The 25,385-nt window shown below is 43.8% G+C and overlaps 1 protein-coding gene across 2 annotated transcripts; it reads left to right on the plus strand.

Moving 5' to 3' along the window:
* The first annotated feature begins 1,682 nt into the window (after window positions 1-1,682).
* Window positions 1,683-25,345, plus strand: lamb1b (laminin, beta 1b). Of its 2 annotated transcripts, none has more exons than XM_084038357.1 (33): window positions 1,683-1,825; window positions 2,170-2,348; window positions 4,817-4,952; window positions 7,345-7,418; window positions 8,181-8,369; window positions 8,487-8,550; window positions 10,123-10,325; window positions 10,877-10,997; window positions 11,767-11,955; window positions 12,590-12,766; window positions 13,069-13,181; window positions 13,301-13,380; window positions 13,608-13,743; window positions 13,825-13,983; window positions 14,364-14,497; window positions 14,577-14,697; window positions 14,992-15,178; window positions 15,258-15,401; window positions 15,482-15,713; window positions 15,789-15,952; window positions 16,620-16,844; window positions 16,930-17,147; window positions 17,885-17,981; window positions 20,467-20,836; window positions 20,911-21,095; window positions 21,279-21,526; window positions 21,616-21,822; window positions 21,897-22,041; window positions 22,683-22,890; window positions 23,280-23,421; window positions 23,644-23,820; window positions 23,970-24,129; window positions 24,690-25,345. In XM_084038357.1, the coding sequence occupies exons 1-33, from the start codon at window positions 1,735-1,737 to the stop codon at window positions 24,824-24,826; spliced, it is 5,412 nt and encodes a 1,803-aa protein (XP_083894483.1). In that variant the 5' UTR covers window positions 1,683-1,734; the 3' UTR covers window positions 24,827-25,345. The 2 variants fall into 2 exon arrangements, with proteins under 2 accessions (XP_083894483.1, XP_083894484.1); XM_084038358.1 differs by having other exon boundaries at window positions 1,718-1,825; window positions 2,173-2,348.
* Window positions 25,346-25,385: the final 40 nt, after the last annotated feature.

Raw genomic sequence — 25,385 nt, forward strand, 5'->3', positions numbered from 1 at the left:
AGCAGATTCTCGTCTGTGATTGGCTGACAATAATAACAGACTGTGTTTCTGTCCGACTGCAGAAGAAGAGAAAACACTGTGTTCCACTGTTGCATCTCGGAAGTACCTTTTATTATCGTAACAACCTCCTTCCTCTCTGCCCCCGAATACACACACACACACACACACACACACACACACACACACACACTTATACTCTAAATATGAATAAAAACCTGATTACAATTGGTGGATTGTTTGCTATTATTGTCAATTCAACCCAATCAAAGAACACCCAGACAGTCCTAATGAGGCAGATTAATGAGGTAAGATTGTAGCCCTTTTAATCAAAGTATTATTTTTTTTGTTTTAGACATTTGACGGGTCTCTGTGATGTTTTCTGGAGCTTCAGTAATTCCCTAGATTAACAAGTTTTGCTTTTGATGATTAGAATTGCAGTTTTCTGGGACATAAAAGTGGTTTATAAACTGAGACATTTGCAACTCCACACTCAACTTTATCTGAATACAGCAGCCAGCAGGATAAGACATTACATAGAAAGTGGAGCTGGGTTTCTACCTTATTATTATAGTAAAAGGAGGTAAAGAATAAGAGTGAAATGAAGAGACAATTAAAATGAGTTGAGTTGATGATGTCAGAAGTTGTAGTTCATCATGAAAGACACAAGGGGGCAGTGTTGCCACATGAAATCATGACTAAAAATGCTGCTAGATTTGTACCATCCCAAAATTAATTATTCGTTTTTATGTTTGTGTGTTACTTTTAGAATGAAGTGGTTCAAATTCTGCTTTGTTTAGAGTACTAACTGTCTCTGTATCTGAATTGATGATTATTACTGCAAAATAGAACATACCAAATACATTTTGATGTATTGAGATCAAATGTATTGATGCCTGGGGGGAATTTCACATACCCAACAGATACAATTAACCACGACTTTGTCATTGTGTAGTGTTCTTTGTTTTTTTATTTAACCACGTATTTCAAACTGTGTAAAACTGACTGTTCAGTCCGAAAAAAAAATGTAATTGTGAGTGCAGTGTAGTTGTATGGGAATGTGGTTCTGTAGGAGACGGGGTTGACTTGTGTATTGTAGTTAGCTGATTACAGCCACGAAATGTAGTACCCGTTTTCTGCTATTAGCACCGTTAGCTGCGAGCTGCTGGCTCAGCCGTCGCCATGTTGAGAGCCAAGACATGCTCTCAATTTCGAGTTTAGCACCTTTGAAGTCAAGTTGAAAAGGCATATCTAAAGAGGATCTATCTATGTATTTCTGAGTGAGGCAGGACAGAGAGGCAGAAGATAGGAATTAGATTTGATCGTTGAAAATATTCACAACCTTCTCAAGCTCTGTGCAGAACCAAAATTGCAGATTGATAGATGTCATTATTGATTGAACTTGGTTTGTACTAGTTGATGTAAGCATCTGTCATATTTTGTTTTTCAGGAAGAAAATAAATATTGCTTTTTGATATATAAATACATAGAAAATTCAATTTTTTGGAGGGGATTTTTTTCGGCCTGTATTGTTAAATAGGCGAATTATACAACTAAAATTTGATTTGATCTAAAAAGGTTCAAACGCTTAAGCTTAGTCTTCTTTAGTAGGTTTCCTGTGGCACCATTCACACTCCATACCCGGGGTAATCCTGACATTGGCACTTCCCACACACCATACAGCGGACAGTAAAAACCTCCCTCCGACTTCACGCTTCATCTCAGTCTCTCTGTCAGATGCAAGTCGCATCAACATCATCCACAACACGAGCTGTCAATGTTCCTCTCTTGGAAATGTCGCTCATAATCCACTTTATAACAACTTTGGGTGAGTTTCTCTGTTGTTTCTTTTTCATGTAAATACTTTGTGAGGTCCTGTGAGGACGTTCGTTTTTTTTTTTTTAAATCAGCAACAACATCACATGTAATGAAAGCCACATGGAAACCATTATTCGTTTGTTTTACAAGATGAGAGACGGTGGAGCTGCTGCAGGAAGGTTTCACAATTACATGTGTTTTTGTGGCTCCATCTTTAGAGAGAATCCGTGTGATTTGTAATTCCCAGAACTAAACGTCTGTGTTGTAATTGAACGCAACAGAAGTTGCTGTAGTGTTTGTGAGAGCATTCCCAGTGTTTCTTGGTGATTCACTGACTGCTGCTTGCCCTCCCAGCAGCCCTGTGGAGCCCCGTCGGGGCGCTGCTGCTGCCGGAGCTGCCGGATGTGTGCACGGAGGGCAGCTGCTACCCCGCTACAGGTGACCTGCTGATCGGCCGCGCGCACAAGCTCTCCGTCTCCTCCACCTGCGGACTGGAGCAGCCGGAGCGCTTCTGCATCGTCGGACACCTGGAGGTAAGGAAAGGAGAGCTGCTGCTGCTGCTGCTGATGATGATGATGATGATGATGATGATGATGATTATGATGATGGAGCAATTCACTTCAGCAACCCAGGGCCCTCATGAGTGAGCTGTTGATGTTTCCTGCAAAGGAGTATATTGTCTATCTTTATCCAAAACCTTTATTAAAGCATGCCATTCAAAGACCATGAAGAACAAATAGTGACTCATTTATTACATATTACTTTTTAAAAATGTAAAAAGTGATTTAAGAAACTTAATACCTGCTTTGTTGGTTTATCTCAGGGCAACCTTAGGCTCTGAGAAGCTAAAGTGCCTTAAACTTTCTATCATTCTCTCCATAAACTCCATCCCCTTGGTGGCCAGTAAAGAGAAGGATAGACTCCTCTGGTTGCATGGAAGTCTCTGAGAAAATGACCCTATTTCTCACTTGTTTTATTACATCAGTAAACATTGTAAACATGAGTTTATGTCTCAATCTCTAGTTTCAAGTCTTCTTCAATCCAGCATGATGTTCATTTAGTCCATTATGGTCCATTTAGAGTCAAATAGACTATAGAGCAGAGTATGGTTTAGGGCGGGGCTAGCTTGTGATTGACAGGTCACTACCTCACTACCAAGATGACTTTAACACTAAGCTGTAAAGTTAAGCTTGACTTATGAAGCTTACTTTATTAGTAGTTTCACACCAGAATCCAGATGGATCCAGATCCAGTAAAGTTGCCACTCTGACACTTATGTTCACCAGATCCACTCCATGCTCCTCCACAGCCCAAATATGGTCACTTCCTTCACTGGTTGCAAAAATACCAAAATACCGAACTAGAGATTTCAAAACTGCAGTCCACAAACCAACGGGTGACTTCACCATGACTGCATCCACTTCTTATCTACAGTTATGATTTACCCAGGAGGAGCAGAACTCTATGAGGTCCTTGGACTTGTCCTGCTGTTTGATCCAGCAGCTCCTCTGAAACAACAGAGACAATGTTTCTTGTGGTCTGGATGTCGGTTACAAAGTGTTTTACAAGGAGAACAAAGGGGGGGGCGGCGACACAGATGAGAAGACATGTAGAACATAAGTTTATTTATATTTATTTGTACAACATTACCCCAAATACTGACATGATCATTAGTGCAACTTCATTTTAAAACAAATAAATCACACTTAACATTGGAAACAAGCATTTCCTTTATTTGCCACTTTTTTCAGAAGAACGTTTTTTTCTTTACAGAAATTCATAAAAGTGATTTAGCATCAGTGCTGTCGGCCTTGTACAGATCATTGCATGTTTATGACCGTGACTCCCTGCTTATAAATTGTTGAGACAAGAGCTGGTTGATGTCAGACGTGAAGCCCTCATTATAAATGAGAGTCCATCAGATGTTCAGTGGTGTCGTTGTGATGGATGGCTCTCTGCACCAGCTTGTTTTCTATTCTGTTGCTGTAACTTTGCGAATAATTAAACTACATATCAACTCCCCGCAACAAACGTTTATGCTCATCATCATCATCCTCCTCCACAACATTAATAAACTAATCTTCAAATCCAGATCAACAGCCCAGAGATCAGTGGAGTTTACGCTCCAATAGGATGAAGGAGAGCAGAACATTCTCGCTTTAGAGATCTGCTGGCTAATCTAACAGTTAAATGATTATCAATCAACGAATCAATTAGTTGCTGATAGTTGCAGCTCTACGTCATGTGTGGGAGCAAGCAGGCGTACAGTATCTACTCGCTGTCTGCTGGACTCGGAGTTCAGACATTCCTCTCCACAATAAAAGCGCTGTGTGGCCTCACAATCCCTCCCTGTGTGCATGTGGACTGGTGGGGGGGTTGGAGGATGTTCTCCTTTTATCAAACACCCAGTGGCCAGTTGGCTTTGTGAATGGCTTCCTTATGAAGTGACACGCTGTGGGGGCTTTTCAGAGCTTTCAAGGATGAGCACAGTCCTCAAGTATGAGCGGCGTGATGATGAAGGGAGGGGCCGGCAAGCAGCGAGACATTTCTCCACTAAACACTCTCAAGAGAGACACCGCTCGCATTTCAGCACAGGCTGAGTTGGCAGGAGCTCCGTGAAATCGAGAACTCGTCTTGTTTGTTCACACGCTGCGATGTTATGAGATTTGAGTGTGTGTGTGTGTGTGAGTGTGTGTGTGTGTGTGAGAAACCATCTGTGCCAGTGAGGCTCCAGCTGTTGACAAACGCAGTGAACACATTATTAAACAGACACATGATATACCCACACTGTACTTCCACGTTTACTGGATCTCTCTTTCATTGCTCTTATTGGAGACGACTACGAGGCCAAAAGTATGCGGACGCCTAATCAGGAGTCTGTTTGTGCAATGGAGTTTTTAGGAAATGTTGAATATGTTTTCACCATTTATTTGAGACAAATAAGCAATTAGAAGACGCTACATTGGACCTTGTTTCATGATTCTCTCTCTCTGTCCGTCAGGAGGAGAAGAAATGTTTTGTATGCGACTCCAGGAAGCAGTTTGACGAGGAAGGCAACCAGCTCGGCCACAACATCGACAACCTGGTCACCACCTTCGCCCCCAACCGCCTCAAGACCTGGTGGCAGTCGCAGAACGGTGAGAGGCAAAACATGCGTGAGAAGGAAAGCAAGGAAGGAAAAGTGTTGGAGGTGGAATTAAAGAGACGGGCCTCCTGTTCACCGCTGGTTTGAAATGAATGAAGAGCAGCGTGTGAGCTCCGACTGAGGCTGTTCTCATGGGAACTCAGCTCAGTAATGACAGACGGTGGGCCGCCGCGGCCAATCACGGCAGCCCTAGAGGGCGGGGCTTATAGGTGTGCTGGGGAGAACAGGTGTGCCTAAGAATCATGTGTCATCACTCGGACACACACAGGTGTTTAAAGTGTTGAGAAAAGGAAGTGTGTAATTGCGGTTCAGAGACCGTCACCGTCAGTACATACTTTACTCACGTAGAAGTACTAATATCACATTGTAAAAGTACTCCAAGTCCTGCATTAGAAATGTTACTTAAGCAGTATATATATGAATAACATTTGATTATTAATTATTACTCAAGCATTTATGTTTAGCAGCATTTTATTCTTGTAGCTGTCTGAGTGGAGTTAACAATTTTCTATCAGATTGCAACAAATTATTTTCTGCTGATTATTTTATTTTATTATTTTCAATTTGACGTAGGGAATAGTGAGAAACGCCGTCATCATAATCAGTAACACCTTCAAATGACTTTTCTCCAACCAACAGTCCACTTCTCAATACTATTGTCATATTAATATACAATTATTAATATTATAGTTTTAAGTTGTGATTTTCATTCAGTTTAATGTAGTTAAAGACAAAACAAGCAGCAAATCTTCACATTTTAGAAGCTGAAAGTGCCTGAAACTATGGGAATTATTTTATAATTTTATTATAATTTTATTTTATAAAATGATCAGTTATCAGAACATTACATTATAAGGAAACATTATATAAAGGGACTAAGGTCGCCTGTTTTGCCTGTTTCAGATGCTAGAAATGCTGGCCTGATTGATAGCACACCTCCCTGTTACAATCATGACATCCTTAATTTGAGCCCTGAATTAAAATCACACTACAGTAAGCCACATTATCAGGCTGTGTCCCTCTGAGTGGTGGGAATCTGTCCGAGGTGTGAGTCACGGAGGGAGCGCCGGCCAGCGCTGCAGATGGCTTTGAAACTGCAGGAAGCTGCAGAGACACAATGCTCTGCTTGGGATTTCCTAATTCCCTGGCTGTCGTCCTCCAGCTCCATCTTGGCTTTGTGAGCCACGGGGGTGTAAATATAGACGGGGGCCCAATAGATGTGGGCAGCATGGATGTGTAGAGAGGAGGGGACACAGCGCTGGAGGCCACACCCCCTTCATTCCTATGCGAGTTGCTCATGAAAGCAATAGTATAAAAAGAAGTAATATAAAAAGTTGAGAGTAAAATTACCCAGATCTCCCGGCGGTCTTCCACATCAATGAGCATACGAGCGTTTACTTTAACCCCGCCCTCAGTCCAAACCTCGTTCTCAGACATTAATAACTCAGGGTTTGTCTGTTAGTCAATCCTCCAACTTTTAGGTCCTTGTGATTTAAATATTAGGCTATTCATTGGTTTCCATCCAAACAGAGTTACATCTCTTTCCCAATGTAAGTCTATGGGGAAACATTCATCACGTGATGGACCTGGGAATTGTAGTTCTTCTATGGCCTCTATGTAAAATCAACAAAGCTTGACGTAGTTAATGTCGACCCATGTAGAGAGTGAACCCTCCAATAATGTGAGATTGTAACTGGAGCCATCGCTCTGCCCAAAGACAACCTCACCATCGGGTCGACATTCGGACATGAACGCCCCCGAAAATGCAAATCCAACCCTTTTCTTTTTCTGTTGGAGCTGTCTATAACAACATGATGTGCTACAAAAAATATAAAAACTATAAATGAAGGATGAAAAACGACTTGGTAAATGAATCGTTTTAGAGATTGTTGTTACAGAGATTGATGCTAAGTGACAGAACTAACGTTAGCTTGCTTATATATGACTTGTTTAGATTGAAGTGTAATTGACGTAACAGGACACTTTAATTAATAATGAAATAACATTTCAGCCAAAAAAGAAGCACACAATAAACTTTTGATTGGATGGTGCTGCAAGTGTTAACTAGCAACCTATTAACGCATTAAATAAATACCAGATAATCAGAACCACATTCACACATAAACGTAGTAATGAATTAAGGAGAAGCTCGTGCAACGAAATCCAGAAGCGGAGCGTGATTATATGCATGTGTGAACGCTTGCAAGCCTCAGCCGCATAAACATGTCCAGAAAGAATCCGTAAATATTTAAAGACATTCTGTTGAAGTGTGTGAGAAGATGGGCCTGTGTAGTACAGGTTTAATGAGGGGGGCTGGTTTTTATGAATGGGGATCGACCGAGGGAGGGATGTAATTATTATTTTCCTGTTTCTTTCACCTGCAGGTGTGGAGAATGTGACCATCCAGCTGGACCTGGAGGCCGAGTTCCACTTCACACACCTCATCATGACCTTCAAGGTGCCTGTTCTCCCTCTCTCACACATACACACACACACACTATACACTCCCATACCAAGGAGATAAACACAGCATCGGACAGCTGTGGTGGAGGAATGTGGAAAATCGTTCTGGTCTCTGGAGAACGGTGGGAAGAGAAGAAGAAGGAGGGAGAGGATGAGTTTGAGGCTGGCAGTAAAAAAAAAGGCTGCTCTCATTGCTTTCACATGGTCGGCCATGACGGCGGCCAGCTGGCTTCGTGCCTGTAACTCTACATCATAATGAAAACACACAGTTGCAGACACACTTCCCGTGTGTGTCCTGTCCCGTCCTGTTTTGGGACGAGATGGCAGAAAACATCAGCGGCCCCCCAACCTTTCAGGAATAGCTTCACTTTACATTCCAGTGATGTGTTATTATTATATACATGAAACATCCACAGTTTATCTAGATGGAAAAAAGCAGGAAAATTAAGATTATCTCAATTGAATTTGATGGAATTAGATTTGCTGTCACAGTAGTTTTCTTCCTGATTATTTACACAGAAACTTGCATGTAAAACTATGTAAAGAAACAAGTAATAAGTAGAGATCAACTGGATATCAATGACGGAAAATAAAAGAAATGAGCCCATGAGGGTTTGGGAAGATGCAGATCAAATGTTCTCACAAATACGATCAAAAGGGTCTCTTGAAAGAAAAGAGCATCGACAGTCTTGCTGTAATCCCCACATGTGAGAGAACAAGATGAGGTTGTGATTCTTCCGTCCGTCTCCGTTGACAGACGTTTCGGCCGGCTGCCATGGTGATCGAGCGCTCCATGGACTTCGGGAAGACGTGGCAGGTTTATCGTTACTTTGCCTACGACTGCGAGTCGTCCTTCCCCAGCGTGTCCTCCGGGCCGATGGTCAAAGTGGACCAAATCATCTGCGACTCCCATTACTCAGACATCGAACCATCCACAGAGGGAGAGGTGGGTGTTTTAGAAAATTAGACTGCAGGATAGAGCTTTGTACATTTGAGGAGAAAAAGCTTCTCATAAAACTCACTTTCAATGCAAACTTTCATCTGTTTTTTTATTCTCTTTTAGGTGATATTCCGGGTGCTGGATCCAGTCTTCGAGATTGAGGACCCATACAGCCTGAGGATTCAGAGTAAGCTGATCCTAAATTATAAAAAGCTTTGGCGGCTTTTAAAGCTATTATTGTTCTGTGGTCTACCTTGTATAGATCAGAGGCGATTGTTTTCCTGCTGTCTGATCGAATAATTCCTCTACAAAACCGGGTTGCTGTAATAAAAAGTGGATTGTGATGATTTCATTCAGTTATACAAACCAGGTAATCTGTAGTCCAGGTAAACTGTAGTCCAGGTAAACAGTCTGTAGTCCAGGTAAACAGTCTGTAGTCCAGGTAAACTGTAGTCCAGGTAAACTGTAGTTCAGGTAAACGGTCTGTAGTCCAGGTAAACTGTAGTCCAGGTAAACAGTCTGTAGTCCAGGTAAACTAGTCCAGGTAAACTGTAGTCCAGGTAAACAGTCTGTAGTCCAGGTAAACTGTAGTCCAGGTAAACTGTAGTCCAGGTAAACAGTCTGTAGTCCAGGTAAACAGTCTGTAGTCCAGGTAAACTGTAGTCCAGGTAAACTGTAGTCCAGGTAAACAGTCTGTAGTCCAGACAAACTGTAGTTCAGGTAAACACTCTGTAGTCCAGGTAAACTGTAGTCCAGGTAAACAGTCTGTAGTCCAGGTAAACTGTAGTCCAGGTAAACAGTCTGTAGTCCAGGTAAACTGTAGTCCAGGTAAACTGTAGTTCAGGTAAACTGTAGTTCAGGTAAACAGTCTGTAGTCCAGGTAAACTGTAGTCCAGGTAAACAATCTGTAGTCCAGGTAAACTGTAGTCCAGGTAAACGGTCTGTAGTCCAGGTAAACTGTAGTTCAGGTAAACTGTAGTCCAGGTAACATTCTGTAGTCCAGGTAAACTGTAGTCCAGGTAAACTGTAGTTCAGGTAAACTGTAGTTCAGGTAAACGGTCTGTAGTCCAGGTAAACTGTAGTTCAGGTAAACTGTAGTCCAGGTAAACGGTCTGTAGTCCAGGTAAACTGTAGTCCAGGTAAACTGTAGTTCAGGTAAACGGTCTGTAGTCCAGGTAAACTGTAGTTCAGGTAAACTGTAGTCCAGGTAAACGGTCTGTAGTCCAGGTAAACTGTAGTCCAGGTAAACTGTAGTCCAGGTAAACTGTAGTCCAGGTAAACAGTCTGTAGTCCAGGTAAACAGTCTGTAGTCCAGGTAAACTGTAGCCCAGGTAAACTGTAGTCCAGGTAAACAGTCTGTAGTCCAGGTAAACTGTAGCCCAGGTAAACTGTAGCCCAGGTAAACTGTAGTCCAGGTAAACTGTATTCTAGGTAAACAGTCTGTAGTCCAGGTAAACTGTAGTCCAGACAAACTGTAGTTCAGGTAAACAGCTACCTGCAGCAGTCACAGGGGTCAGAGGTCAGACGGGAAGAGCACTGCGTGGAATTTCACATGTGGGAGTGACTCGGCCTTCGTACACTCTCTCACATCCAGACTGAGACAGCAGTCTGGATGCAGAGGCCTCATGTTGAGTATGTGGTGAATGCTGTGGGCGTGCGAGGTCTGAAACTCCACGAGAAACTTGAGAAAAGACCAAATGAAGCTGTCAAAACCGTGTGTGTGCTATAACTCATAACGCTTCATCTCCTGCGTGTGCAGACATGCTGAAGATCACGAACCTCCGCGTGAACTTCATGAAGCTCCACACGTTGGGCGACAACCTGCTGGATTCCCGCGAGGAGGTGACGGAGAAGTACTACTACTCCCTCTACGACATGGTAGTCCGCGGCAACTGCTTCTGCTACGGCCACGCCTCCGAGTGTGCCCCGATCAATGGAGCACCGACGGGAGCCGAGGGCATGGTACGTCAGACACATCCTCACAGTCAATGGATGAACCAAAGAAATACAGAATAGAAAATTAAAATCATATCACATGGTCTTCATCAGTAGAGTCCATCCTACTAAAATGTAAGTTTTAGTGAGATTATTTTCTTAACTTCTGTATCCAAGTATCAAGAACGAACGTTGGACCTCATTAGTCACTTACTCCTTATAATATTTATATTTCCCGGTTGATTCATTTCTTATTTAATCAAATCGACCGTAACATGTGACATCATAATTTTAACTCAAAGGACCAATGGCTTTTCTGGAGCTTTCAAACACATCTGATGGTTCAGGTCAAGAATGAACTTCCAAGGTCAAAACTTCCTGAAAGTTTTGTATGTTGATACTAAAAACTAGAGAGGACATAAAAATTCAGTATTTGTCTTATTAGAATCTTTACTAAGCTTGGTTTGTGATGTTAAGTCTGATTATTCATTTGTGTGTGTGTGTGTGTGTGTGTGTGTGTGTGTGTGTGTGTGTGTGTGTGTGTGTGTGTGTGTGTGTGTGTGTGTGTGTGTGTGTAGGTCCATGGCCGCTGTGTGTGTAACCACAACACAGAGGGACTGAACTGTGAGCGCTGCCAAGACTTCTACAACGATTCGCCTTGGAGACCTGCTGAGGGCCGAAACACCCACGCCTGCAAGAGTAAGAGTTCACTCCTCTGTCTTTGCTCTGTGCCTGTTCACCATTTTAGGAAATACGCTTGTTTGCTTTCTTGACTAAGCTTGTTGAGAAAATGAATACCACTCTCATGTTTATACGTTAAATGGGGAGCTGGATTCAGCAGGTTAGCTTAGCTTAGCATAAATCCTGAAAACAGAGGGAAACAGCTAGCCTGGCTGTGTCCAACGGTGACACCTCCAAAGCTCACTAACAGATTATTTGTTTAATTAAGTATAGAAATTACAATTTGTGGTTACCAAACTATGCTAGCTGTTTCCCCCTGCTCCCAGTCTTCATGCTAAGCTAAGCTACCTGGCTGCTGCTTCATGTTTAGCTTCATATCATATAGCGTACAGACATGGGAGTGCTATCACTGTCAAACTTGTGGTCAAACAAGGAAGTGAATAAACATATTTCCCAAAATGTCAAACTTTACTTTTATTATCCTTCATTGACAAACCATTTGACCAAAGTGCTTAAGAGATATAACACAATTAATTCCTTCTCAGATGTGAGGACCTACATCACAGTAAATTAAATAAATTTGTTTGTTTTTTTACCCGTCAATTTGACAGAGACATCAGGGAAAATGGCATTTTTCAATTTTCTATATACTAAACTGTAATTAAATAATCAGCAGAATAATCAATACTGAAAACAATGAGAAAATAAATGCAAAATACATGAGTAAAGCCTGTACTGTATGATAAAAATGTAACCGACATTTGGACATGTCCCTTTTTCCCCTCAGGGTGCGAGTGCAACCATCACTCCACATTGTGCCACTTCGACCTGGCTGTTTACATGACGACGGGCAACATGAGCGGCGGCGTGTGCGAAGACTGCCAGCACAACACGGTGGGCCGACAGTGCGAGCAGTGTGCACCCTTCTTCTACCAGCACCCAAACCGTGACCTGAGGGACCCCAACGTTTGTGAGCGTAAGTCACCTCCGCGTAACCTCCGAACCCTCCGGGACGCGTTCCCACCTCAGACGAGCACCACCTGGAGCTGAGGCCTTTGAAGTGAAGAGCCGAACGTAGCCGTTGTAATTACCTACTGAGTACCGGGTCCATGTGGAAATAGTGCTGTAAAAGGAAACGCAGCCTTCCCCGCTCTGTTCCTCCTCACAAGTCTCATCTTCTAAATTACACAGTGTTTTTGCAGCGTTCTCACTCACAAATAACTCACGGGGGATGTAATGTTGCTGTAAGATAAGCTGATGTTGTTTTACACCTTTATCTGTTACACGTCATGTGAGGAAACCCCTTCCTCGCTTTGTAAGAGAGCGCAGACATTTCAACATTAACTGCCCTCAATTTATATTTGTGATCTCTGGAGAATGTTTTTCAGGCTCCAGCCTTTTCTGTTGCTTCATCATCAGGCTGCAGCTCAACACAATAAATATCATATTCCACTGGCCAGATTGCCATTTAATTTAGTGAGCACAAACATTTCATTGGACATTTCCTCCTCCAGCGCCACCTTCAGGCCAAGTTTTCAGGTTTTTTTAAATCATCCTTGCATATTCACACACACACATCTCCCTGATGTCATTTTCTCATGTGTCCACAGCGTGCAGCTGTGACCCGGCCGGGTCTCTGCAGGGCGGACTGTGTGACTCCCACACCGATGTGGCAGCCGGGCTGATCTCAGGTCAGTGTCGGTGCAAAGCCAACGTGGAGGGCGAGCGCTGTGACCACTGCAGACACGGACACCATGGACTCGGACAGGGACCTCATGGCTGCCTGGGTAAGTCACAATATGCTACTGCCGAGGCACTTATTATTATATATATTATATATAATTATATTGTATATTATATTATGCCCAGGAGGCAACCCCCGGTTCTGAGGAGTGAAACCAACTCTGAAGTCTTTAGCATCAAGTCTTCTTTTATCCAGCATGATGTTCATTTAGTAAATGATGGTCCATTTACATTTAATGCAATTAAATGGGGAAAGGTTCAGAATTATAAGTGCTTTTTGCATCTGACACAAACATACAGTGTTTGAATCGGTTGCTTCATTGTTTGGTTGTGCTGTTTTTGGCAGCTTGTACCTGTAACCAGCTGGGCACTCAGTCTGGAGGAAACTCCTGTGACGCGGGAACAGGAAGCTGCTTCTGCAAACGCCTCGTTGACGGACATAACTGCGATCAGTGTTCTGTACGCAACTGCACTTAAGATTCTTTTACATGTGTGTGTGTGTGTGTGTGTGTGTATATGTGTGTTTATGTGTGTGTATGTATACGTGTGTGTAAAGATATGTTCTCTTTTCCCTGTAGCCACGGCACTGGGGTCTGTCCAATGACATGGACGGCTGCAGATCATGTGACTGTGACCTGGGCGGCGCTGTCGACCAAAAGTACGTTAAAAGATTACTTTTGTTCATTATTATTTAAGTAGAGACACAGCATGCGATGTTGTTTTAGATTAGTTTTATAGTGTAATGGCCGAAGGGGATTCACACAGGATTCAGATGACCTTTCACTACAACACACAAACAGACACATCTCTATTAAGTATGAACAGGATGATAATTACAGCATGATAATTATAGCTCCTGTTGATAACAAATATGTCCCTCCCCAGCTGTGACGCGCATACAGGACAGTGTGTGTGCAGGGAGCACATGTTCGGACGGCGCTGCGATCAGGTCGAGTCCGGCTTCTACTTCATCGCTCTGGACCACTACACCTACGAGGCGGAGGACGCTGAGCATGGACCTGTGAGTGTGTTGATTGTACCGTCCCATCCTCTTACCTGAACATTGAAACTTCAGCGTTGTGGATCTCTTTCTCCCTGTCAGGGTGTGACGGTGGTACCGAGGCCTTACCCTCTGGACCGCAGTCCTACGTGGACCGGTATGGGCTTCGTTAATGTGCCAGAAGGAGCCTACTTGGAGTTCACCATCAGCAACATCCCAGAATCCATGGACTATGACATGCTAATTCGCTATGAGCCGCAGGTAACGCAGACATTAACATACTGTCAGCAATAGTTCCTATCTATCTATATTGCACGTTAAATGTGTGTCTATGTTGTAAGTTAAAAGAACAAGACAACACTACATAAACAGAATATTTGTTTTATATATTTATTTTTAAAGTAAGTCAGTTTTTAAGTAAAGGGAAGAAAGATATTTAATCTGATTTAAGTTACCTTTAACTGGTTATGAAACCGTTTCAGTTTAATACCGATGCCTCGACATGAAGAAAATAAGAAAACGAGACCATGAGTGAGAAGATCAGCTATTTCTATATTGTTATTAGCTTGTCATCGGTTATTGCTGCCTTCCACCTGCAGTTAGCTCCTTATATACATGTGTGTGTGTGTGTGTGTTTGCAGCTGCCAGACCAGTGGGAGCAGGTGAACGTCCGAGTGCAGCGGCCCGTCTTCAACCCTCCGGACTACTCTGCTCACTGCGGCAACTCCATCCAGAGTGGAGACGAGCAGTCCATCTCCCTTCCTCCTGGATCCAGGTAGAAACATTTTCTCTCCCTCACTGTGTATCTCAACAAAGACATCCGCTTCGCAAACTGACTCTACGCTGTGTTTCAGACACGTGCTGCTGGCGAGGTCGGTGTGCTTCGAGAAAGGACTGAACTACACCATCCGCCTCACTCTGCCTCTGTACTCGTCAGTCAGTGACATCCAGAGCCCCTACACCCTCATCGACTCCGTACGTTCAATTTCATGAGCTACATTCATTCCTTAACCTTCTGAAATGTTAAGCAATCAGACTTTAGACACTAAAATCATTAATGTACCCCCTGTAGAATCCATGAATCTATGTTAATACGTGCACATTACTCAATGTTTGCTCTGGTAAATGGCTCTAAAAGCTACAGTATCCATGAGGCTCAGTATTGGTTTCTCTATGTGGTTGAAATCAGGAACAAAACTCTGCAGCAAAGTTGCTATATTCATTGAAATTGTCCATTCCCTTTAAACCCTTGTCCTTCTCTCCTCATAGCTGGTGCTGATACCTCGGGTCAGGGAGCTGGACATGTTCCATGGCATCGATGGCGACGGAGCTTGGGATACGTTCCAGCGCTACCGGTGTCTGGAGAGCAGCCAGAGCGTCATCAAAAGCCCTTTGACCGACATTTGTAACGACTACATCTTCAGCGTCTCTGCCCTGCTGCACCAAGGAGCCATGGGTACGTGGTTTAATCTGTGTTTGTACGGTTTTTCTGTCTATTATTTCAGGCTACAGTATTTCCTATATTTCTCTCCCAGCATGCCAGTGTGACCCTCAGGGTGCCCTCAGCACTGTGTGTGAGCCCAGCGGAGGTCAGTGCCGGTGTCGACCCAACGTCGTGGGCAGGAACTGTGAACACTGTGCCCCGGCTACCTTCCTGTTCAGCCCCGCCGGCTGCAGACGTAAGTGTGGGGCACGACTGTACAGTTTGATGCTCGTTGTATCCGCTAACAACAAGTACTGATTGAAACCTCATCCTCAGCGTGCGACTGTGACCCGATGGGCTCAGTCAGCGCCTTCTGCCACGAGGCGACAGGCCAGTGCGAGTGTGTCCCCGGGGCCTCGGGGCGCCAGTGTTCCCACTGCTTGCCGGGCTTCTGGGGCTTCCCTCATTGCAGAGCGTGCCAGTGTAACGGCCACAGCGACTACTGCCACCCTCAGACCGGACAGTGTCAGGGCTGCAGAGACTTCACCGCCGGGCACCAGTGTGAGAGGTAGGCCCCCCCGAGAGCCACATGGAAGGGGTTTTAATCAAAGGATCTCTAATTGACCTTTTCCTCTCTTTCCAGGTGTCTGGAGGGTTACCACGGTGACCCAGAGCTGGGTTCAGGTGGCCACTGTCGCCCCTGCATGTGCCCCGATGGACCCCACAGCGGACGCCAGTTTTCTGACAGCTGTTACCTTCTGGCTAATTCTAACCAGCTGGTGTGTACGTGCAGCCCTGGCTACAAAGGTACACACACACACACACACACACACACAGAGCTCAATGCATCACCGATGCACTTTATGTCATCACATCTTCACACAAAGCCAAACAACACTCGGCCTCCTCTAATTAGCCCGCTGAACTTTTAGAGTTTTTATCCGAGAGCTTCAACACCAACAGTGATTCTTGAAGCCGATCATCCACCAGGTCTGAATGCACGTTTTCAGTTTGTCATTTCAATAACACACTTCTAGCAAAAAGTGTAAACTTTGGTCTCTGCCTCGCTCCACTGTGTTGCATTTCCTCATCGACTCATGTGAGAACACTTTCACATAATGGCTTCAATTACCAAACAGAGCTGGAGTGCTTTAAAGGCCGCAGGTCAACATTGAGCAACATTTGAGAGAAAATAAATGTTTTCCCCTTATTTGTATCGAGTGTGTGTTGTGTTTGGAGTATTTAGAAACCTGTGTGTTTGACAAACTGCTCTGCACGCACAAAAAGCAAAAAGTGTTTTTAATGTCTACTATCAGTGTGTAGATGGTGCCTCGTGTGCTTATTCAAACACAAACTAAAAGAGTTTTGCAATAATGTTTTGCTTTTACAGGAGATTTATTACGTGTTGCTGGTTTGGTGTTGGTTTTGCAATGAGAAAACAATGTCAAAGGATGAGTTTCCTTCCTGTTTCCAGGCGCCAGGTGTGATGAGTGTGCCCCCGGTTATTTCGGGAACCCTCTGGTGCCCGGTGGGCGCTGCATGCCCTGCCAGTGCAACAACAACATCGCCATGAACGACCCGGGGTCCTGCGACGCTCAGACGGGGGCCTGTCTCAAATGCCTGCACCACACCGAGGGCTACGGGTGTCAGCACTGCAAACAGGGTTACTACGGCAACGCTGCCACTCAGAGCTGCAGGAGTGAGTACAGCTGAAAATGAGTATGCATGTTGATGTTTTTGAAGCCAAAGGCGTGGCTGTAAGCGTTCCTTCCTCCTCTGTGCAGAGTGCATGTGTTACTCGGTGGGTACGTCGCCCCGGGCCTGTTTGTCCCCTGATGGGTGCCAGTGCGACCAGCAGAGCGGTCAGTGTCCCTGCCAGCCCAACGTGGTCGGGCAGGACTGCGACCGCTGTGCCCCCGATACGTGGAACATCGCCAGCGGGAGCGGCTGCCAGCGCTGCTACTGCGACCCAATCCACTCCTTCGGATCCTCCTGCAACGATGTGAGTCGGCCGCTGTGATGAGAACCATGACCGCTCGCCAGCATCCCACATCTGTCAGCATCGTTTCCTGCATTAGCGTCGCGGCAGCTGCTCCGGTTTGCGCTCCCACGTTATGATGTATAGCAGGAGTGAATCCCAACGCTGCACCACAACGTCGTGTCTCTCAATGAACAGTTGTTGGCAGAGTTTTCCTTACACAATGTGGGGACCGGCTAGGACATTTTCCAAACAGTTCTCAAGTGATTGTAAAGCTGCAGGGCGGCAGTAAGTCACTGTGGCCAACCCATCTAATCACTGAGGCCCGTGTTTGTGTTGTTTTATGATATATGGACTCCAGCTGCTCGGGAATAGCTTCTCACTGCAGCTCTGTTTTACTCACAAATCTGTATGTGTATACACAGGAACATGCACATGAAGAACAGAATCGTGCACACACACACACACACACACACACACACACACACACACACACACACACACACACACAGAGAGAGATTTAGGTTTCTGTGTTTACTGGCTGCTCTCCATCAGAGGAAGGAAGTCTCAGAATACATTGTGGAATAACTGAATACACATTTCTCTAAGAGGAGTGAGTTGTATCAACTACAAAGGTCCATTGTGTCCACATGTGAAAGAAGAGACATGAAACAAACTACAATAATCCACCATCTTGTTCACTTGCTGTCTGATGATATATTGCAATATTTTTATGTGTTTTTTTTTTGCCATCCCTGAAGGTCACAGGACAGTGCCTTTGCAAACCCGGTTTTGGTGGCAAGACCTGTCGGGAGTGTCGAGAGCTCTTCTGGGGGGATCCAGAGGTCAAATGTCACGGTAGGTCAACCATCACCAATATATGAACAAACAAAAATAAAAACATTTCCCAGCAGACCAGAGTTAGTCTGTTCTGACAGGCTTCCATCACTGTTGGAAAAGATGTTAAACGTGTGTTTGGTCTTTTCCAACCCGTTTCCAATGAAAGCTTCTCAGATGGTTCTGTGTAACAAACCATCTGGCAGGTCAGGATACATAATGACTGCACTTACCTGGAAAAATATAATCTGATCCATTGTTTCAAAAAAATGGACTATGGGCCGGCCCAGATGCAGCTTAAACACATTATGTACTTAAAATCCCAAATACCCATAATACCCACAGAATAGTTGAACCTGATCAAGATAATATACTCTTGGTTCCACAGTCGAACACCCAAGATATGACTTTCATAACCAACTGAGACAAGGAAGATCATAAACCTGTTCTGACATCCATGTTACTATGAATATTTAATATGTGAATGTTTACAGCTTGTTGTGACAGCCCTCTAGTGGCCAAGTATGTAGGCTAAATATGTGGTTACTGCCCAGTGGCCAGCCCTGGACTGCAGCCACATTGACTTTGTGTTTTTTGGGAGCTTTCTGACTTTCCCTCCGCTTCTCAGCATGTGAAACGTATTATTAGTTTGAGTTCAGGTGAGAATCTAATAACACACCACTGCCAGGCCATAAAATAACTCCTCATTTATCCCGTTTATATGTTTAAGATCATTGTCCCAACACTAAGGGGCCAATCAGCCATGAGTCCTCGTCCTGCACTGATCCCCTGCTGAAGAACGGAGCCAAAACAATGGAAAACATAACTATCCTGACACTTCCTGACTGTTCTGTCTTTCCTTTTACATTATTTTCCCCCAGCAAGGAGTTGAAGTTCCCCTGAGTCACCATGTTGTAGGACTTTAGGCTGTAGGGCTGGAGCTTTATATTGCTTTCCCATGGTTTTCTGCTCTTTCTTGTGTCTTTGGTGCAGCTCATTATGCATGAGGAAGTGGTGACTGTGAAATGCCTGTGGAATGAGTTGGTAACATTTCAGCAGCAGTGAATTAGTGAGCTGGCACGCTCAGTTATCGGCCTCTGATCCCCCGAAAACAAACTTATATCATCTGCTGAACATAAAGTGTCCATCTGCAGAAATGTGCGCCTCACAGTAGCTGGCCCTCCCTCGGAGGAAGAGAGAGGAGAAGGAGGAGATGACCTCCTGTTACCAGCTCATGAGAACCAGATGTTCTCCAGTATTCCCAGGCATCCCATCTTCGTCATGCGAGGACTCAGGAATCCTGAGTTATTCCCGCTGTATTCCCTGAAGGTCTCGTCGGCTGTTAAAGCAGCTGGACCTACACTTACACATGAGAAACGTGTGGGAGTAATGTGTAGTTATGGAGAGTGTTGACAGTAAAGCCCCTTACAGCTGAGAGGTTGTCCTGATGACCACATATAGATGTCAGAGGTTCAAATGTTGGTCTTGTCGGTATCTATGTCGGTGTCATGTGATTTAAGGGGAACTAACCTGGCGACTGTTATGTGACTGATAAATATGTGACTTCTGTGACTCCGTAAAAAGGCATATAATCACCATGCATGTTCTGACCCTCATGCGCTTTTAAAAACGGGTAATATTTTACAGTTACAAAAACTTAAAACTTCAAACCCAACCCTCACCTTCTGCTCCATAAATCACACAAATAAAGGCAGCAACACTGAGGGTTGAAACCTCTCACATGCTGCATTCCTTCTTTCTGACAAACCTCCTCCTCCTCCTGTTCTTCTTCTCTGGGGAGGGAGGGCAGCCCTGTGGAATGTGCCAGTAATCTGGGGGGGCAGCATGACCTTCAAGATCACGTTCATGTCCAGTTTATTTACTGGAGGTTGAACTTTGTTTTGAAAGGGTTCATTTCCCAGAGGGGACTTAAACACTTTAACACCATCACACATCTCATATAACTGTTTAATGGTAGGTCATGTTTCTACAGGAACATACGAACCAAAGACGGGCTCTAGCTGGAGCCTTTTTGCATTTTTATGTTACTGGAAGACCAACATCTGTTCAGTCAGATGCAATCTGCAAATTCACCACTAGATGTCACTTAATCCTACACACTGTCTTTAAGATATGCACATGGATTTTTTCATAATTTGTACTTTATTTCACCTAATTTCTTTGTTTTGTTATTGGCACAGTTAGTCATTTTCCATGGAATGTATTAACTTGGGGGCAGTTTGGGTTTTATTATTGGTAATGCTTTATGGGTTTTTAAAAGGGAGATCCCAATAATGTTTTAAACACCATCTTTTAGGCCAAGAAAAATTAAGAACTACATAAATTACTGGATTCAACAATTTAACACATTTTCCCACCAAATTATTTTACTGAGAAAATGATTATAAAATACTAAAGTTATGTTGATAAATCTTCTATCTGCCTAATTCTGACTTTATTCATCTAAATGGATATCTAAAATGTGGTCTGTACTCTCTGTTTCCAGCTTGTGACTGCGACTCTCGGGGAATCTCCAGCAACCAGTGCCATCGTGGGACCGGTCAGTGTACCTGTGTGGAGGGCGTGTCCGGGCCGCGCTGTGACGTGTGCGCCAGGGGATACCATGGTGAGTTCCCCAACTGTGAACCCTGCCATCAGTGCTTCGCTGTCTGGGACACCGTGGTCGGTGAGCTGACCAATCAAACCCAACGCCTGAAGGCCCAGATAACACAGCTCCAGACCAGCGGGGTGACGGCGCCCTATAAAGACCTGGTCAGCAGCCTGGAGAGAAATGTCAATGCTGTCAGCGAAATAGTCGAGAGCAACCCTGCAGCAGTGAAGCTGGAGCAGATACAGGAGCTGATGCATCACATTACGTATGTACTTACACTAAAAGAGACCTCAGAAGGGACGCAGTAGACATGAGTTCATTGCTGTCTTGTTGTTTCAGTGGCGTGATGTCCTTCCTAAACGGAAAGCTGAACACGACGGAGGAAACCTTGAACGTTCTCCACAGTGAAGCCAACGCCACCGATGTAAACTTGGACGCGCTGACTGAGGAGGCCAACCAGCTGGAGCTGAGTGTCCAGGAGCTGAGACAGCAGGTGTACAATGCCAAGAACGCCAACATCCAGGGTGAGAAATCAGACCGAAGCAATAGAAGCACAGTTTCACATCGTGAACTGGTGCTGACATTCCCCCATAAAAAAATATGCATTTCCCAAACTTTACAGGAATCCACCTCTTATACTTTCATAATAAAAAATGTGTGTGTGTGTGTGTGTGTGTGTGTGTGTGTGTGTGTGTGTGTGTTTTCAGGGGCTATGGACACTATTGCAGATGCACACGCTCAGTCTACGATGGCTGAGCTCCGCGTCAACACCTCCACCTCCACCAGTGATCCCAGAAATACAGTGGAGGAGTCAACGACGCTACGGAAAGCAACAGAGGACAAACTGACCGGCTCTCAGAAGGAGTTTGACCGCAAGCAGCAGAGAAACACGCAGAAACTGGACAAACTGTCCGCTGAGCTGGATGGATTTGACCTGGCGCCACTTAGCGAGAAGGTGAGAAGGACCGCTGAAAATCTGCATCTAGAAAAGAGGACATTTTCCTCGGTTAAGTTAATGCTGGACAATATTATGTTGCTATTCAGACGTGTGGTGGAGCAGCTGAAGGTGACGCCTGCTCCGGCTCCCCCTGCGGTGGTTTGGGTTGTGTCGGCGAGGACGGCGTGTCTCGGTGCGGCGGAGAAGGATGCGGCGGTCTCGTCACGACCTCCCAAACTGCTCTCAAATCAGCCAAAGACCTGGACCAGGAGATCGTAGCAGCAATGCAGGAGGTGGACACGCTCTCCAGGCTGGTGAGTGTGCGTGGTTAAAAAAATGTGAAATCACTCAAGATGCGTGTAAGTGACTGAGTTTGTGTGTGGTTCAGGTGTGGGAAGCCAACAACCGCGCAAACGAGGCCAAGGTGAACGCTCTGGAGGTGCTGGTGAAATCCAACCGGAGCAAAGGGAGAGTGGAGCAGAGCAACGAGCAGCTCCGCAACCTCATCAAAGAGATACGAGACCTGCTCACCAGTGAGTGTTGTAACAGTTTAAAAGGAAAAGAATCATGTCTATATGACATCATTACACCTTTTTAGTTGCAATTATAACTAATAAAGACACCTTTGAATAATGGTGTAACTGGAAAGAGCTGCAGCAAACCTTCAGCAAAGGACCAATGGATGGAAAATGTCAATAAAATAAACCTTATTGAGAACTTGACTTTCATCTTAAGGCTACGATATGATCAATATGTTAAATACTGGAAATGATAGACTTCATATATGTGGCTAAATATAAGTCATTTGTGTTTGAAAGTTTAAAAATGTCAATACTGCAGATAAAATTATGGCAAAAATCACAGAATATATTAAGGAAATGCAGATTGTAAAATATTTTGTATTTATCAATTTTATCAACTGACTTTATTTGACTTTTCGACATTCTATAATATGACTGATTTTTTCCCCCGAAAAACCTGACTGGCTTTTTATGACTGTTTTGGACTCACTACACTCAGACTTTGCTTGACATATGATACGAGGGATTTTTATGACTTTTTAATCATTTTTTGCAAAAATCTATCAAACTGTCTATTACAGTATTGTTTGAGAACTCAATTAACGCAAAGGAGAAAAAAAAGGATCCACTATGTTCCGTTTGTGTTTAACCAGATGACAAGGCGGACATTTCGGTGATCGAGGCGGTCGCCAACGAGGTGTTGACTCTGGAGATGCCGACGTCGACAGAGAAGCTGCAGGAGCTGACGAAGGAGATCAGGGAGAAGGTGGACACCCTGACCAACGTGGAGACGATCCTCAGTCAGAGCGCCAACGACATCGAGGCTGCGGAGCTGCTACTGAAACAGGCCATGGCTGCCAGGTAACGTTAGGGTCGTCATAAAGCAAAACAAGATGTCTTCACAACAAAAATACATTCAGAAAAAATATCCGCTTCATCTCAAAGAAATGTATCTTGTTCCAGAAACAATATTTACTTAGGTAATGCTACTCATTTATAGATGTACATGATCAGTTGAAAATGAATGAAAAAATATTGTTTATTCACAAGAATACAGCAGAAACAGTGTAAGTAATAAAGCTACAATAGAGTATATTTACATGTAAAGTGATTTTATCCCAACTTGCTTGTCTTTTTCATTGAAAATATCAATACTTATATGAAAATCATGTTTTTGGTCGTCAGACATAAATAGGATACTGGTTTTCTTTATTGTCAACATGATACATGAATGAGGTTGTGTCCCCCAGTGAGGCGGCGTCTAACATGAAGGAGACGGCAGATGTAGTGAAGGCAGCCCTGGATGAGACTGAGCGCGCTCAGACTATCGCCATGGACGCCATCCAACTGGCCCAGAACAACACGAAGGGCACCCTGGAGCTGTTGATCTCCGTGAGTTTGAAGTCTAGTATGGATGTCAGCGGTGACTCGGCTATGAGGGTTAAGAGATGAGTGTTGGGGATTATTTCACTGATCTGTGTGATTTGTTTTATGACTTTCGATGCCTTTCAGTTGATTGAATTATTAGCATTAAAATAAATAAAAGATAAATTCTTTATTTTTTCAATCCATTGTTGGTAAATGATAAAGAACAAGTGTGTGTGTGTGTGTTAGGTGGAGTCGGAGACGGCCATGTCGGAGCTGAAGCTCGGTAACACCACGGGCCGTCTGGTCCAGCTGGAGAGGGAGGTGGGCCTGCTGAGACAGAACGACCTGGAGGTGAACCGCCTGGCGGAGGCGGCCGACCTGATCACCGACCAGGCGAGACTGAACGCAGAGGAGGCCCAGCAGGTCGGTGACACACACTTACCCACTGTTTACCTAGTTTGACCTTCTGAAATACCTCACATGGCTTTTTGTCTGTCTAACGAGGTGAAACAAGGTGCACTTTTGTCTGCTGCTGTTCTCCCAGTAACGCTCGCTCGTTTGTATGTGTGAAGGAGTTCGACTCGGAGGTGAAAGATAAATTTGAGGCAGTGGAGAACCTGGTGGAGGATAAAGGGGAGTCGGTGCTGCAGGCAAGGAGGAGAGCGGACGAACTGCAGCAGGAGGCCAAAGAGCTGCTGGCCCAGAGCAGCAGCAAGCTTCAGAGACTCGGAGGTAGCAGTCGAATGTTTGTTGTATTTTCATTTGACATGTTTTTATATACGATGACTTTTTATTACAAACTATACGATGACTTTTTATTACAAACTATACTATGACTTTTTATTACAAACTATACGATGACTTTTTATTACAAACTATACTATGACTTTTTATTACAAACTATATGATGACTTTTTATTACAAACTATACGATGACTTTTTATTACAAACTATACGATGACTTTTTATTACAAACTATACTATGACTTTTTATTACAAACTATATGATGACTTTTTATTACAAACTATACTATGACTTTTTATTACAAACTATATGATGACTTTTTATTACAAACTATACGATGACTTTTTATTACAAACTATACGATGACTTTTTATTACAAACTATACTATGACTTTTTTTTTAATCACAAGTAGTATAGACCTTTGTCTTTATGATATGCTATGATTTTTCATTACTAGTTACTATAGTATGACTTCTTTTGGCATCGTATACTATAACATAACAACTTTTGAGACACAGTAAACTTCCTTTATGTCTGTATTTCCAGAGTTGGAGAGTTCCTATGAGACCAACCAGCTCATCCTGGAGGCCAAAGCTAAAGAGCTGGCTGAGTTGGAGAAGGCTGTCCGCCAGGTCCTGGATGAAATCAGCTACAAAGTAACGCTGTACAGCACCTGCCTGTGATGATCGCCCTGGAAGCACCTCAAACTCGTCACTGTCCTCGCGTACTGGCAGGGATGTGGATCGTGCCAAATGTTTTAAAGCACTTCAAAATACTGCTCTCACATGATTTCCTGAGTATTTCATAGCTTTTAGGACCAAACACTGTAATATGTTTGACACTGTCAGTGCCAACAACTTAACATTCAAGTATACTGGGCAGCTGTGCCAACAGAGGTTTAACGTTTCATAAATATGCCAAAGACCATTAAAGTATTGAAGTTACATTTCCCAAAGGAACCACTATAAGCCAAAGTGACCTCAGTGCTTTAACTAAGAATGTGTAGAGAATATAGAACAATTTAGCTGCATAAGATATTACAATGTGTGTATTTAAATATATGACTGAACATATTTGATAGAAACACTTTATACTTACTTACTTAATAAGCCCAAAGATATTAAACATTTGTGGACCAAAACTAATTTGTGAAAGGTTTTGTTTGTGAATCCAAACAAATATTAAAATTTGAAAATTAAATTACCGAAGCATCCCAGTCCTTTTGTTTTAATGCCTGTTTTG

The sequence above is a fragment of the Eutrigla gurnardus genome (genome assembly GCF_963514095.1).
Source record: "Eutrigla gurnardus genome assembly, chromosome: 21".
NCBI lineage: Eukaryota > Metazoa > Chordata > Actinopteri > Perciformes > Triglidae > Eutrigla > Eutrigla gurnardus.

Coding starts and splice junctions, on each gene's coding strand:
- lamb1b (XM_084038357.1), top strand. CDS start 1,735: ATGCAAGTCGCATCAACATCATCCACAACACGAGCTGTCAATGTTCCT. Junction 11,956..12,589: donor GGACCCCAACGTTTGTGAGC/GTAAGTCACCTC, acceptor ATGTGTCCACAG/CGTGCAGCTGTGACCCGGCC. Junction 13,744..13,824: donor AGGACGCTGAGCATGGACCT/GTGAGTGTGTTG, acceptor TCTCCCTGTCAG/GGTGTGACGGTGGTACCGAG.